At 48.2% G+C, this 14,399-nt stretch overlaps 1 protein-coding gene across 1 annotated transcript in view; it reads right to left on the bottom strand.

The window, feature by feature from the left end:
* Positions 1-4,113: 4,113 nt before the first annotated feature.
* The window catches only part of LOC134042017 (serine/threonine-protein kinase pim-1-like), a 50,993-nt gene continuing 40,707 nt past the window's right edge, over positions 4,114-14,399 (bottom strand). Inside the window, exons 7-8 of the mRNA XM_062489091.1 lie at positions 4,600-4,746; positions 4,114-4,197 (exon numbers count right to left, since the gene is read on the bottom strand). Coding sequence (XP_062345075.1) covers positions 4,114-4,197; positions 4,600-4,746 — 231 coding nt within the window. The remainder of the gene's footprint in view (positions 4,198-4,599; positions 4,747-14,399) is intronic.

Below are 14,399 nucleotides of genomic sequence, written 5' to 3'. Positions count from 1 at the left end.
AAACTGGGTTGATTTCTCCTGTAGAATGTTCTACTGAGTTATAAAAGAAAGGCAGGTAAGGTTTAATGACATAGCTCGTTTCTAGTCCAGAGTAAATCCAACAAAACTGTCACCTTACTTACTGAGCAATACTTCTCCCTAGCTGCATTAAGCATTCCAGCTGCATATCACCAACAAAGGAGTCATTCCAAAGGGGCACTACCCAGGATTTGGCAGAACTAACCCTACGCAAAGGGACCTGGCATCTGATCCCTTTTTCTGTATCAGCAAAAGTCTTTCTTCAAATTTCATCTCTCCTATCATTACCTGCCCAGTGATGGCAAAGGAACAACAACAACAGGCTTTGATGGAGGCTTTCAACTCAAAGGCATTGGCTGGCACAGACGCACCAGAGACCGCATTTTGTCTGGCACAATTCTACTTGTCAGGGATCAGGCAAGGCAGGGACAGGGGGACAAGGCAGAAGGCATCTCCTCCCCCAGCCTCAGCCTGCAACACTGACACAGGCAGAGAGAGTCAGGGAAGAGATTTGTCATGATGAACTTGCCATAGGTGGCTTTGGGCTTGTGCTGTCATAGGATGACAAACTCAGACCCTGCATAGGCTGCATCCATTTGGAAGTTTCCATGACCATGATTGCAATTTCAAAAGGAATTTCTATAGCAGGACGTTTCCATATTTCCCCCAAAGCAAAATCAGGTCATGACCATCAATCTCCTATGGATCTGAAAGGTTTCAGCTGAATATCTGCCCCAAGGACAGGTTTTTTCACTTTACTGGGCAAGAGAAATGAGTGGGAATATTTCTAATTTCCAGAAAAATGCATAATTTTTTTCTACAAATTGTGACATGAGAAACACTGCATGGAGATAAAAGGCATGTGAAGGATGGAGACGAATGCTTCTGTTTCCTGCACTGCACTTCCAGGATCCCAAGGTCCCACTGCAGCTCCTCCCACTCAAGAATTCACAATGCAGGAATTCTCACTGCACCACTACAGCACACTCCCAGTGACTGCACTCCAGGAGAGTCCACTGAGCCCATCAAGGAGTGAAACAAATTTAAAGAAATTCTGAAAGGAATGGTGTTTAATAAACCTTTCAAAAGGTCACCTCCGAGTCTAGATTCCAATAGTCATTTTAAGACAGACATGCCCTGTACCTACATGCATGTTCAGACTTCTTCTCTTTGATGCTGCTGCTTGATCGTGGCCTGGAGAAAATGGAAAACACAAGAACATATGAGGAGGGAGAAAGAGAAGGGAAGGAACAGGTGTAGCAATCCTTCCTTGCTTGGTCCCTCTGATGAAGGAGAAAATGCAACACATCAAGCCAACAAGATGCAAAGCTCATTAATTGTCCTTAAGCATTCAGTTGCTGCAGCCAGGCAGAGCTGGCCAAGCTCCAGCTGAAACTCAGCAGTAATTCCTCAACTTGCATCATAACTCCCCAGTTCTGCTGACTTTCCTTTTGGAGCCAAGGGGCTCCTACAGCCTCCCTCAAGCAGCAGGAGCTGCTAAGCTGAGACACGAGTCTGCATGGAGGGCAGCTACTTTGGTTCTGCTGACAAAGCTTGACTTTGCCTGCTTGTGGCTTTCACTGGTACCAGTCTCGTGCTACATGTGGTCCGAACACGGCAGTATCCTGAGAAGGATATTCCACCTCATGGCTGTCTCAAGAAGGAAAAGCCTTTTTCCAACTCAACTGCTAGGCAAGGGTATTCACATTGCACTTTCAATGCACTACCAAAGCTTTCCAGTTGGAATGACATTTTTGTGACTCCTTCATTATTGCTGTCCTTCAGATAAGCTACATTGACAGCTACATTTTCTCACATATATACAAGCCAATATCTTCCCATCAGGTACAGTACTATAGCTCTTCTCTACCTCCTTGCCCTCTCTGTTTTAATCCCAGACCTAAATATTAAACATTGATAGGATTTTACATCTATACCCAGAAAATATAGCTGGGTTCTCAATTCACAGTGTCGTCCCAGGCACAGAGAAATTATGCCTGACATTTACAGAAGCAGCACGTAAAGACAGAGACACCCCTCCAGCATCCAATATTTGGCCAAACAGAGTTTTCCGGTGCTGAAGTTGCCAGTCAAGGATCACAGTATTCAAAGATCTGCAGGATCCAGAGGCATGCAATACAGCTCCCAAATGACACCACAAACATTACAGAGGGAATCAATACCAAGCCCAGCAGAGGACCCATCTTCAGATGCTTTTAAGCCCTGCCTCCTCTTCCCCACCACCACCACCTCTGCTCTTGGGACACATGGTGTGGGGTTTGACATGGAGCTGGATCATCACGGATGGGCCAAATGGTGAATACACAGAGGTTTGCCTAAATACATGGGAGACAGCTGACTGTGCAAAGGAACCTCACAAGATGGCAAGAGGGAGCTGAACAGCAGAGTGGAGCAGCAGACACCTTGGCTTACCTCATCTCCTGGGACTCTTGGACATCCAGCTGCACAGAGCTGAGCAGAGACCCTGCAGCACTGCCAACACTGGGACTGACTGCCTTGGGTATAGGGGGGATCAAAGGCAGTCCCAATGACCCCTTCTTCATATCCCCACCTCTGGGATACAGCAAGGATGCCTGGAAAGAGTGGTACAGAGTGCTCAGATGAAGCATTCAGCCCTTCCTCACTGATGGCTGAAGAAATTTAGCCATGCTTTTAACTGGGACCTGGCAGGGAAAGACCAGTCAAACTGCTGGAGTAGCTTGGCCTAGCATGGGGAATGAAAAGGCAAGTGGCGAGGGCGTGCTCATGCCCTAGACTTGCCAACTCTCTCCTTGGGCTCAGTTCACTGCAAGTGTGGCTATGATCCCAGCTGGAATCCACATGTTTGGTATCACCATGTTCTGCAGTGCCACGGCCTCTACTGGCCTTTGGGATGGTATGGGAACAGGTTCAGATCACTGTTCTCTCCCTGCCTCTTAGGCACCTCACAGCCAGTGCTGATCTCCAGCCAAGTCCCCACAAAGCCATTCTGCAGGATGTCAGAACCTGCTTTTCTCAAGCCCCTCAATTCTTCTGCTGCTGCCCTTCCCTCTTACAGTTGCCCAGCAGCCTTTCAGCCCAGAAGCTGCTGAGCTCTCGCGATGCTCCGTGCTCTCCAGCTCCCACACCTCCATCATCTCAGGCTCACTGGCATTTAGGAAGTTCAGCAGAGCTCCCTGCCCTGCTGCTCTCTGGAAGGTCTCTGCCTGCCCAAATTTCTCCAGGGCCCCCATGCCATGGCCAGGAAGGGAGGTGGAGGCAGTGGAGACAGATGAACGCCCTTCCTCAGTATCCCATCATTTCTGGCACAACTAAAGGGCCAAATCAGGACCTGTTTGAACTGCAGTGGAAGGATTAGATCCTGTCAGGAATACATTGGGCCCTTCCTCAGCAAGGCTGGAATCAAGTACATCAGCCTTTGATTGGACATTCTGTTTGCCAATGCTGTTGCTCATTTGCCTCCTCCTGCACCCCATGGCAAACCCAAAACAACTGCAGGTGCTGGCCCTGCTGCAAAGGCAATCGTGTGCCTGGGCTTTGAGCTGCTCTCCCCATGGCCACCTCCCATCCCTTCCCTCTGGACAAAGCCATGCCAGAGCACACAGCTGCCCAGAAGCTGACGAAATCTAGAAATAGCATCAGAGACAACTGTGTAGAAGGCCATGGCTGTACAACTCAAAAGCTGAGACCACCTGGAACTGACTTTGTAGCACCGCCTGTTCTAGCAAACAACTTCTTCCTTCCCAGCCAGCCAGAGTTGACAGAATAAAAACACCAAGGCTTAGACATGGTTCAAAGTTACCCTTACGTTACTAAATGCAGAAGGATGGTTTCCCTTTTGGGCAACTTTTGCTGCCCTGACTTGCTTTTGGTGTTTTCTCAGCCATATGACAGAGGAAAAGCCATGACAGAACCCAGAAACCATTCAAAGACCTCTCCTGCTATTGGTACATGCTGAGGATTGTGAAGTCTGCACTACACACTCATTGCAAAGACAGCCTGAAGTGCAGTGTCCAGCTGAGCTCTTCCTTGGCTGAGCTGCCTCCATGGGCTTAGCCCACAGGAAAAGCTCTCAGACTCCCTCCTGTTGATGCTTTAAGTTTTAGCTTTCACTTTCCTCAGATTCTGTGCTGACTTGGTGTGGGACTCTGAACTTCGTATTAAGTGTTGGTAGGTTCTCTTCTCAGGGCAGTTAGACACAGCAATCTTTTTCCAGCTTAAGAATCAAGGACAACCATTACCCAAAAATCATAAACAATGGGAAAGCACCGGGAGTGGACCAGAAGGATGGGACTTGGTGACCTGAAGCTGTAACTGGACAATTAACCCCTACTATATAAGTTGACCAAAGGTTATAAAAGTGTAAAAACTCATGAGCGGGATCCATCTTGGATCCCTCCTGGGTGTAGCCCGGGCCAGGCTCTTGTACTGCCCAAGGTGTATCCTTTTAAGGCCTCTTAATTATCACCTACTGTATTCCTTTAACTATGCGTGGTCTCTCTTCCAGATCAGCCTCTCTAGGAATCACTACAGTGCAGAAACTGAAAATCTATCACACAGGACTTAGCTTGGTATCCTTACCTCACTCCCTTTTCCCTCTGAACTCAGCTCCGCACTGTTTCTACTGATATCTTTGTAGCCAGTGCCATCTTTCCCTTTCTCTTCCTCTCCACTGCACATTATGATTGGCTTGCAGGAAGGAGAGCCCTTCCGGATGGGAGGCAACGGCTTGGAGGGAAGGAGCATAGAGGGAGGTGACCCAGAAAGATTCTCGGCAATAAAGTCACCACTCAGGCCTGCAAAGTGGGAAAACAAAATGTAACAGAGGCTGCAATGTAAACCTAAAACATCAGAAGCTCCATGTTTCATGGGACACATTTCCTGGAAACTTTCCTGGAAACTTGCTGCACAGGGAAACATGCACCTGACAGCAGCCACCTGAGGCAGGCCACAGGATACCCTGAGCCACTTCCACAGATCTCCCAGGGGAACTCCCTGGCCGCTGGGCTGCCCTGGGACAGCAGGGAGCCCAGAGCCCTGTGCTTCCCAGCAATGGCTCAGCTGCACATGCAGCCTCCTGCTCCTCTCCCTGCCCCACAGCTCAGCAGCCCCACAGCTCCACGGGGCACTGGCAGCAGCACAGCTCATGGCAGGGGGCACCTGCAGGGCACAACTGCTCCCTGGCAATGTGCACAGGCTCTCCAGGCTGGCACAAGACCCTTCCTCCCACCAGAGAGTGGCCCAGCTCCCACCTTACCTCTGCGGGAGGCTGAGCCAGGCTCACGAGGGAAAAAGTGAGTTAGGTGAACTCCCACCTTTACAAACAATCATCTAATTGATGAGGAATACACGGGAGTTTTGAATTAATCAGAAAATCACTTTGTGGTTTTTTGTTGTTGTTGATGTTTTTTCCATGAAACTACCATCACTGTAATTCCTCTGAACGGTATGGAGCTGGCAAGCCAGGAGAGAGAGCTTCTACTCCTTTCCTTATGTATTACTCATTGCCCATCAAGTACTTTGGGATCCCTTTCCTTCCAAACAGTTGGCAAACCACAGTGATCACAAGTATTTGACAATTACACCTAGGAAGTAGTTGTTTTCAGATGCTAGTTTTCAGGGCCTTTGTTTCTCTAAGTCCCACTCGGTTCTGGGTTGGGTTTTCTTGGTTGCTTTTATTTCGCTTTACAACAAAGGAAGTGATGGTACAAGAACAATGGCACCCCATGTTACAAGTAAAGGAAGCTTTGCGCTCCCCATTACATATCCTCAGTATTCAAGGAGCCCAAATCTTTAGGGAACAAATTAGCTTTCAAACGTTCCACTTCTGCTCAAATACTTGTCCCGTGGGTTTTATTCCCTGCTTTCTTTCCTGCAGACACACCCAAATCCAGTATAAACAAGACCTGCATCAAAACATTTCTTATCATGGCAGTTAAAAGCAATTCAAACTTTCCTTGATGGAAATGGAAGACGGCAGATCATAAAAAGAAGAACATCCTTAAACAAATCTTTTATTTATCCATAGAGAATGTACAGGTCAATTTATGAAAGCACAACAGGTAATATTTCATGAAATTGCACATTTCTAGTCCAAAATGAATCCAGCAAAAACATCACCTTACTTACTGAGCAATACTTCTCCCTAGCTGCATTAAGCATTCCAGCTGCATATCACCAATTAAGGAGTCATTCCAAAGGGACAAAACCCAGGATTTCTCAGAAATAACCCAGAGCAAAGGGACCTGGAAATCTCATCTGCTTTCTTCATCAGCTAATTATGTCTTCAAATTTCATCTCTCCTATCGTGACATGCTCCAAAATGGCAAAGGAACAACAACAACAGGCATTGATGGAGGCTTTCAACTCAAAGGCATTGGCTGGCACAGATGCACCAGAGACCGCAGTTTGTCTGGCACAATTCTACTTGTCAGGGATCAGGCAAGGCAGGGACAGAGGGACAAGGCAGAAGGCATCTCCTCCCCCAGCCTCAGCCTGCAACACTGACACAGGCAGAGGCAGTGGGGCAAGAGATTTGTCATTGTGAACATTCCACAGGTGGCTCTGGGCTTGTGCTGTCATAGGACGACAAACTCAGACCCTGCATAGGCTGCATCCCTTTGGAAGTTTCCATCTCCATAACTGGAAAATTCAAAAGGACTTTCTCTCACAGAAGGTTTCCCCTCTTTCTCCCAGAGCAAAACCAGGCAATGGCTTTGATAGTCCATGACTCTCTTTCAGATGTCAAAGGTTTCAGTTCAGAATCTGCCTCAAGGAAATGTTATCTCCTTCAAGGGCAGGAGGATGGATTGAGAGGATTTCTAATTTCCTGATAAATGCCTTCTTCTTCTCTGCTAATTCTGACATGAGAAAGACTGCATGGAGATAAAAGGCGTGTGCTGGATGGACTTTTCCTGCACTGCACTTCCAGGGCCCCAAGGTCCCAATCCAGCTCTTGCCACTCAAGATTCACAATACAGGAATTTTCACTACACCACTGCAGCACACTCCCAGTGACTGGGCTCTGGGATAGTCCACTGAGCCCATCAAATAATTCAAATCAGTTTAAAGAAATTTTTAAAAGAATGATTTTTAACAAAGCTTTCAAAATATCACCTCTAATTCAAGGTTCTAGTAGTAATTTTAAGACAGACATGCCCTGTACCTACCTGCATGTTCAGACTTCTTCACTCTGATGCTGCTGCTTGATCGTGGCCTTGAGAAAATGGAAAACACAAGAACATATGAGGAGGGAGAAAGAGAAGGGAAGGAACAGGTGTAGCAATCCTTCCTTGCTTGGTGCCTCTGATGAAGAAGAAAATGCAACACATCAAGCCAACAAGATGCAAAGCTCATTAATTGTCCTTAAGCATTCAGTTGCTGCAGCCAGGCAGAGCTGGCCAAGCTCCAGCTGAAACTCAGCAGTCATTCCTCAACTTGCACCATAACTCCCCAATTCTGCTGACTTTCCTTTTGGAGCCAAGGGGCTCCTACAGCCTCCCTCAAGCAGCAGGAGCTGCTAAGCTGAGACACGAGTCTGCATGGAGGGCAGCTACTTTGGTTCTGCTGACAAAGCTTGACTTTGCCTGCTTGTGGCTTTCACTGGTACCAGTCTCGTGCTACATGTGGTCCGAACACGGCAGTATCCTGAGAAGGATATTCCACCTCATGGCTGTCTCAAGAAGGAAAAGCCTTTTACCAACTCAACTGCTAGGCAAGGGTATTCACATTGCACTTTCAATGCACTACCAAAGCTTTCCAGTTGGAATGACATTTTTGTGACTCCTTCATTATTGCTGTCCTTCAGATAAGCTACATTGACAGCTACATTTTCTCATATATATTCAAGCCAATATCTTCCCATCAGGTACAGTACTATAGCTCTTCTCTACCTCCTTGCCCTCTCTGTTTTAATCCCAGACCTAAATATTAAACATTGATAGGATTTTACATCTATACCCGGAAAATATAGCTGGGTTCTCATTTCACAGCGCCGTCCCAGGCACAGAGAAATTATGCCTGACATTTACAGAAGCAGCACGTAAAGACAGAGACACCCCTCCAGCATCCAATATTTGGCCAAACAGAGTTTTCCAGGGCTGAAGTTGCCAGTCAAGGATCACAGTATTCAAAGATCTGCAGGATCCAGAGCTGTGCAATACAGCTCCCAAATGACACCACAAACATTACAGAGGGAATCAATACCAAGCCCAGCAGAGGACCCATCTTCAGATGCTTTTAAGCCCTGCCTCCTCTTCCCCACCACCACCACCTCTGCTCTTGGGACACATGGTGTGGGGTTTGACATGGAGCTGGATCATCACGGATGGGCCAAATGGTGAATACACAGAGGTTTGCCTAAATACATGGGAGACAGCTGACTGTGCAAAGGAACCTCACAAGATGGCAAGAGGGAGCTGAACAGCAGAGTGGAGCAGCAGACACCTTGGCTTACCTCATCTCCTGGGACTCTTGGACATCCAGCTGCACAGAGCTGCGCAGAGACCCTGCAGCACTGCCAACACGGGGACTGACTGCCTTGGGTATAGGGGGGATCAAAGGCAGTCCCAATGACCCCTTCTTCATATCCCCACCTCTGGGATACAGCAAGGATGCCTGGAAAGAGTGGTACAAAGTGCTCAGATGAAGCATTCAGCCCTTCCTCACTGATGGCTGAAGACATTTAGCCATGCTTTAAACTGGGACCTGGCAGGGAAAGACCAGTCAAACTGCTGGAGTAGCTTGGCCTAGCATGGGGAATGAAAAGGCAAGTGGTGAGGGCGTGCTCATGCCCTAGACTTGCCAACTCTCTCCTTGGGCTCAGTTCACTGCAAGTGTGGCTATGATCCCAGCTGGAATCCACATGTTTGGTATCAAGTTGTTCTGCGGTGCCACGGCCTCCACTGGCCTTTTGGATGGTATGGGAACAGGTTCAGATCACTGTTCTCTCCCTGCCTCTTAGGCACCTCACAGCCAGTGCTGATCTCCAGCCAAGTCCCCACAAAGCCATTCTGCAGGATGTCAGAACCTGCTTTTCTCAAGCCCCTCAATTCTTCTGCTGCTGCCCTTCCCTCTTACAGTTGCCCAGCAGCCTTTCAGCCCAGAAGCTGCTGAGCTCTCGCGATGCTCCGTGCTCTCCAGCTCCCACACCTCCATCATCTCAGGCTCACTGGCATTTAGGAAGTTCAGCAGAGCTCCCTGCCCTGCTGCTCTCTGGAAGGTCTCTGCCTGCCCAAATTTCTCCAGGGCCCCCATGCCATGGCCAGGAAGGGAGGTGGAGGCAGTGGAGACAGATGAACGCCCTTCCTCAGTATCCCATCATTTCTGGCACAACTAAAGGGCCAAATCAGGACCTGTTTGAACTGCAGTGGAAGGATTAGATCCTGTCAGGAATACATTGGGCCCTTCCTCAGCAAGGCTGGAATCAAGTACATCAGCCTTTGATTGGACATTCTGTTTGCCAATGCTGTTGCTCATTTGCCTCCTCCTGCACCCCATGGTAAACCCAAAACAACTGCAGGTGCTGGCCCTGCTGCAAAGGAAATTGTGTGCCTGGGCTTTGAGCTGCTCTCCCCATGGCCACCTCCCATCCCTTCCCTCTGGACAAAGCCATGCCAGAGCACACAGCTGCCCAGAAGCTGACGAAATCTAGAAATAGCATCAGAGACAACTGTGTACAAGGCCATGGCTGTACAACTCAAAAGCTGAGACCACCTGGAACTGACTTTGTAGCACTGCCTGTTCCAGCAAACTACTTTTTTCCTTAGCAAGCAGACACAGCTGATGGAATACATATCCCTGACACAGCCATGGTTCAAAAATACATGTAGGTTATAAAATCTAACATGCTTGCTTGGCCAGATTGGACAGCATAAGCAGCTTGGCCTGATTCTTGGGCTTTTCTCAGTCATAAGTCAGACAAGGAATTATGACAGAGCCCAGAAACCATTCAAAGACTTCTCCTGCCATTGATGCATGCTGAGGATGTGAAGTTTGCACTACACACCCATTGCAAAGGCAGCGTGTTCTCAGACACTTCCCAGAAGTGCAGTGTCCAGCTGAGCTCTTCCTTGGCCCAGCTGGTTCCATGTGCTCACACCACAGGAAAAGCTCTCTGAGCTCTGCTTACAGTGCAGAAAGTGAAAATCTATCACACAGGACTTAGCTCGGTCTCCTTACCATCTGTTCTTTTCCTTCTGAACTCAGCTCCCTGTTATTTCTAATTTTATCCTCGCAGCCGGTGCCGTTTTTCCCAGTCCCGTGCTCTCCTCTGGACACCGTGCTTGGCTTGGTGGAAGGAGAGTCCTTCTGGATGGGAGGCAATGGCTTGGAGGGAAGGAGCATAGAAGGATTTGCCAGGGAAAACTTCTTGGCAAGAGGGTAGCCAGTCAGGCCTGGAAAGTAGAGATATAAAACTGTAACAGAGGCTGCAATGCAAACCTAAAGCATCTGAAGCTCCATATTTCATAGAAGACATTTCCTGGAAACTTTCCTGGAAACTAGCTGCACAGGGAAACATGCACCTGACAGCAGCCACCTGAGGCAGGCCACAGGATCACACCCTGAGCCACTTCCACAGAGCTCCCAGGGGAACTTCCTGGCCTCTAGGCTGCTCTGGGACAGCAGGGAGCCCAGAGCCCTGTGCTTCCCAGCAATGGCTCAGCTGCACATGCAGCCTCCTGCTCCTCTCCCTGCCCCACAGCTCAGCAGCCCTACAGCTCCACGGGGCACTGGCAGCAGCACAGCTCATGGCAGGGGGCACCTGCAGGGCACAACTGCTCCCTGGCAATGTGCACAGGCTCTCCAGGCTGGCACAAGACCCTTCCTCCCACCAGAGAGCGGCCCAGCTCCCACCTTACCTCTGTGGGAGGCTGAGCCAGCCTCACAAGGGATGAACTCATTTAGGTGAAGTCCCATCTTTATCATAAACACGTCTAATGGGTGGGGCATTTGCAGGATTCTTGAACTTTGGAGAAAATTTCTTAGGTTTCATTTCTCAAGGACCTAGCCTGTGAACTATTCCTCTGAACACTATTGAGTTACCATGGCTGAACAGAAAGTTGGATGGCTCCAATGGGAAGAGGGGAAAAAAACTCCTTCTCTAGTGTGGCTTCTGTGAACACCCAATAAAGACCCACACAGCTGTGACTGCTGTTTCTGCAAACTACAAAGAGCTCTCAGCAAGCAGGCAGGACTTGCTGGCGTTTTCATAGCACCTTAATATCATTCTCAGTGTTAGACCCAATTAGCAAGCAGAGGAAGAACAGGAAATTTATCTGTTGTGAGACCTGACATTGGTGGCAAACAAAGGAACAGAACTTGCGTCTCATGACCGTGTCCAGTTTGTGGTCAGCTGTGGCCACAGTCCCTGTCCTGACTGAAAGTTTGAGTGATTTGGCTACTGTGAAAAGAAGAGGACGCTAATGACAAAACATAATGAGTAAGCTAATGAGAAAATGTTGTGATGCCAGGGCTGTCCTGGCAAGATCACCTGTAGCTCACAGCCACCAACTCTGACACAGAGCCAGAACTGACCACCATGGACCAATTTTCCCGGAAATCTGGTGGAATTTGTCTCCATTTGACTCGGGCCTTTCAGCTCCTTTCTATCCTCACCTTTTCCTTCCGTGGTCTTTCCTTTTCCAGTAAAATCCATCTTTGAACCCGTGCTTCTGTCTCGCAGAAGTACCTGGGGTTGAATTTGGGAACTGTCTCGGAGCAGACGGCGATAGGAGCCCGGTCCCCAGCCCTAGAACAAGGTGGGGTGACTCCAATCGCCAGCAGTCGGCACAGACAGGCAGAGCCAGACGTGTCTCCTGCCACTGTGTCCGTGTCAACCACAACCTTCACAGCCCCTTGCGGGGCTGCCCCTTTGTGACGCGCTGGCCCGTGGTTCTCTCGTTTCCATGGCCACAGAGCCCCCACCCCAGCTCCATCCCTTTCCCTTCCCTTCCCAAGGGCAGCCAGCCCTGGGCCCGGCCAGGCCAGGTCGGAGGGTTTGGCACTGTCTAGGAAGTAGCCGCTTTCCTAAGCTGCTTTTCAAGGCCTTTATTTCTGTAATTCCCACTCCGTTCTGCCTTGCAGCTTGTTGGTTGCGGATTTTGATTACTTCTCTTCACAACAAATAAAGTGGTGCCTTCCCCTCAGCAGCCCTGGGGATGTTCCTATGTGAAGCCATCTGTCTCACACGGTTTTAGACAATTTAAAACAGAACACTATGGATAAGCCGTCTCCTCTAAAGTGTTCCAACAATCCCGTTTCCAGCAAGAGGAAGTGAACAGTAAGAGATAAAGGTGGAAAAAAGGCCTGCCTCACTGCCCACACGGCCTGGGGGAGAGACAGCTGGGCCCCGATCTGGCAAGGGCCCCAACCTCGGCTGCTGGCAAAAGGAAAAGGAAAACCACCAGCCCACCACTAACACTACATACAGCAAACGCCAAAAAACAACCTTACAACCAAAAAACTCATCTCCGCTTTCTGGCCGGGCCCTACAATCCAAGCCCGGCCCCGGCGCGGCCTTAGAAGGCTCCTTATGGTAAAGAGCTCCGGCCGCCCCACCTAAAAACAATCACAGAACCCTCTCCTGCCCCGGCAAAATATTAACTTTTTCACTGCCCAAAATATGACTTTACAAATACTTTATTCTCTGTCCTGTGGAAAAAAAAACAGAGAACCAAAATGATAATATGTACAAAAACAGCACAAAAAACACCAAAATCAAAGTATGAGAAGAGTCAAGTCTCAGCTGAGGGAAGGAAGACATAGACTGAAATTCTTCCCTTTTTTTTATGCTATAGAAAAGAATCCGTTGTTTCCCTATAACACATAAAAAATATGGGGTGGATTAAAGATTCTAACTCTAGATGTAAGAAGAAGCGTTGGTGTTAAAATAAACCAATGTTAAAATTGCTGTAAGTGCCCTAGGTTTAAATAGTGAAAAAACCCCTGCTTCTCCCTAGGGAAGAAGAAGAAAAACACCCTCTATTTTTAAAAGTGGAGTAAGCTTTTGTTTCAACTATTATAATCCTTTAAGTGTGCCTCATAAGTTGATATGGTCCTCAGTATTAGTTATGAATTAAAATGTTAGTTGAGAAAAAAAATATTACATAATAACCAGATCTCTATCCTCCCTGACGGCTAAACACTAGAACAGCAAGACCACTTACAAATGGTTTCTTATGAAAAAATCTCTATAGGCTGAAGAATCTCCTCTCTGAAAGAAACAAGTAAATGACTATTTTAGAAATGGTAAACTAACTGAGTTGTTCTTTGTATGCTGTCAATGCAAAAAAAACAAATGTGTGGAAAGAAGAAGAGTAGTCTGAAGTTTTATTCTAATTTTTCTTCTTCTTTTTTCCCCTATAGTTTCTGGTAATAAAGTTTGTCTTTGTATTATTTAAAGCTAAGCCTGTTTTATCTTCCTCCTAATCCTATCTCACAACTAAAAACGTTCAAATTAACAATCCAAAACCACTACACTAAAGCAGTATCTCCACCCAAACTCAAACTGAACCCAAAACACCCCACTGTGGAGACCCTAGAAGGCATTCCCTAGTTAGGAAGACACGAGAGGCTTCTCTCATAGCAAGCCCTGTTCTGTCATGCCAATGTAGCCCTGTTCTGTTCCCTGGGCCAGCCCCCTGCCCTCTCCCTGTCTCTCAGTTTTTCGGTCACTCCCACCCTGTTTCCCTGTTGGCTCCCATGCCCTAACCCCACCTTTGTGCCACCCCCATGTCCCCTGGTAAGTGCTCCCTGATGCTCCCCCTGCCCAGGACACCCATCTGCTTCAACCTGGACCCTCACCCCGACGTTCCCCTTTGTCTTTGCCTCTGACCCTGGACTATCCACGCAGTGGCTGAAATAAACATCTCCGTGGATCCCATACAAAGGCCCTTGCTGCTCCTTTACCTGCAACCATCTTAACAGCTATCCAGGCTACAACACCTGGGGAGACAAAGGAGACAAGAAGGATGTCCCAGCTCCCAACATTTCCTTTATCCCTACAGTAGCTGTACTCCAATTACTGCATACGAGAGTTTTACTTGATCCCTTTAATGCCAAGGGACCATGAAGGACTTGAACCTTGTTCAAGTCCAGCCTTGCCTGCCTATTTTGGAGTGGAGGGCAAAGATGCAGACAACTTTGGGCGGGGGTAGAGCTGAAATTGCATTTTGCTGCTTCTGATTTCCTCCCTGCTTTTGCAGCAGAGGGACATCTTTGTCCCTGCAAACCACTCCCCTTTCCAAGTGAAATGTGGGCCTGGCTACCAACTCCAGGTTCTTGAAGAGACTGCTGCGGTTGGCAACAGGAATTGTTGCTGAACTTTTTGTGTTACTTAAACCCCCCCCACCAATTCCACCAAGTGGATGAGGAAAGAGGCA

Source organism: Cinclus cinclus, chromosome 3 (genome assembly GCF_963662255.1).
Source record: "Cinclus cinclus chromosome 3, bCinCin1.1, whole genome shotgun sequence".
NCBI classification, from domain to species: Eukaryota; Metazoa; Chordata; class Aves; order Passeriformes; family Cinclidae; genus Cinclus; species Cinclus cinclus.
Note: the sequence above shows the minus strand (reverse complement) of the source record. Positions and strands in the feature narration are given on the sequence as shown.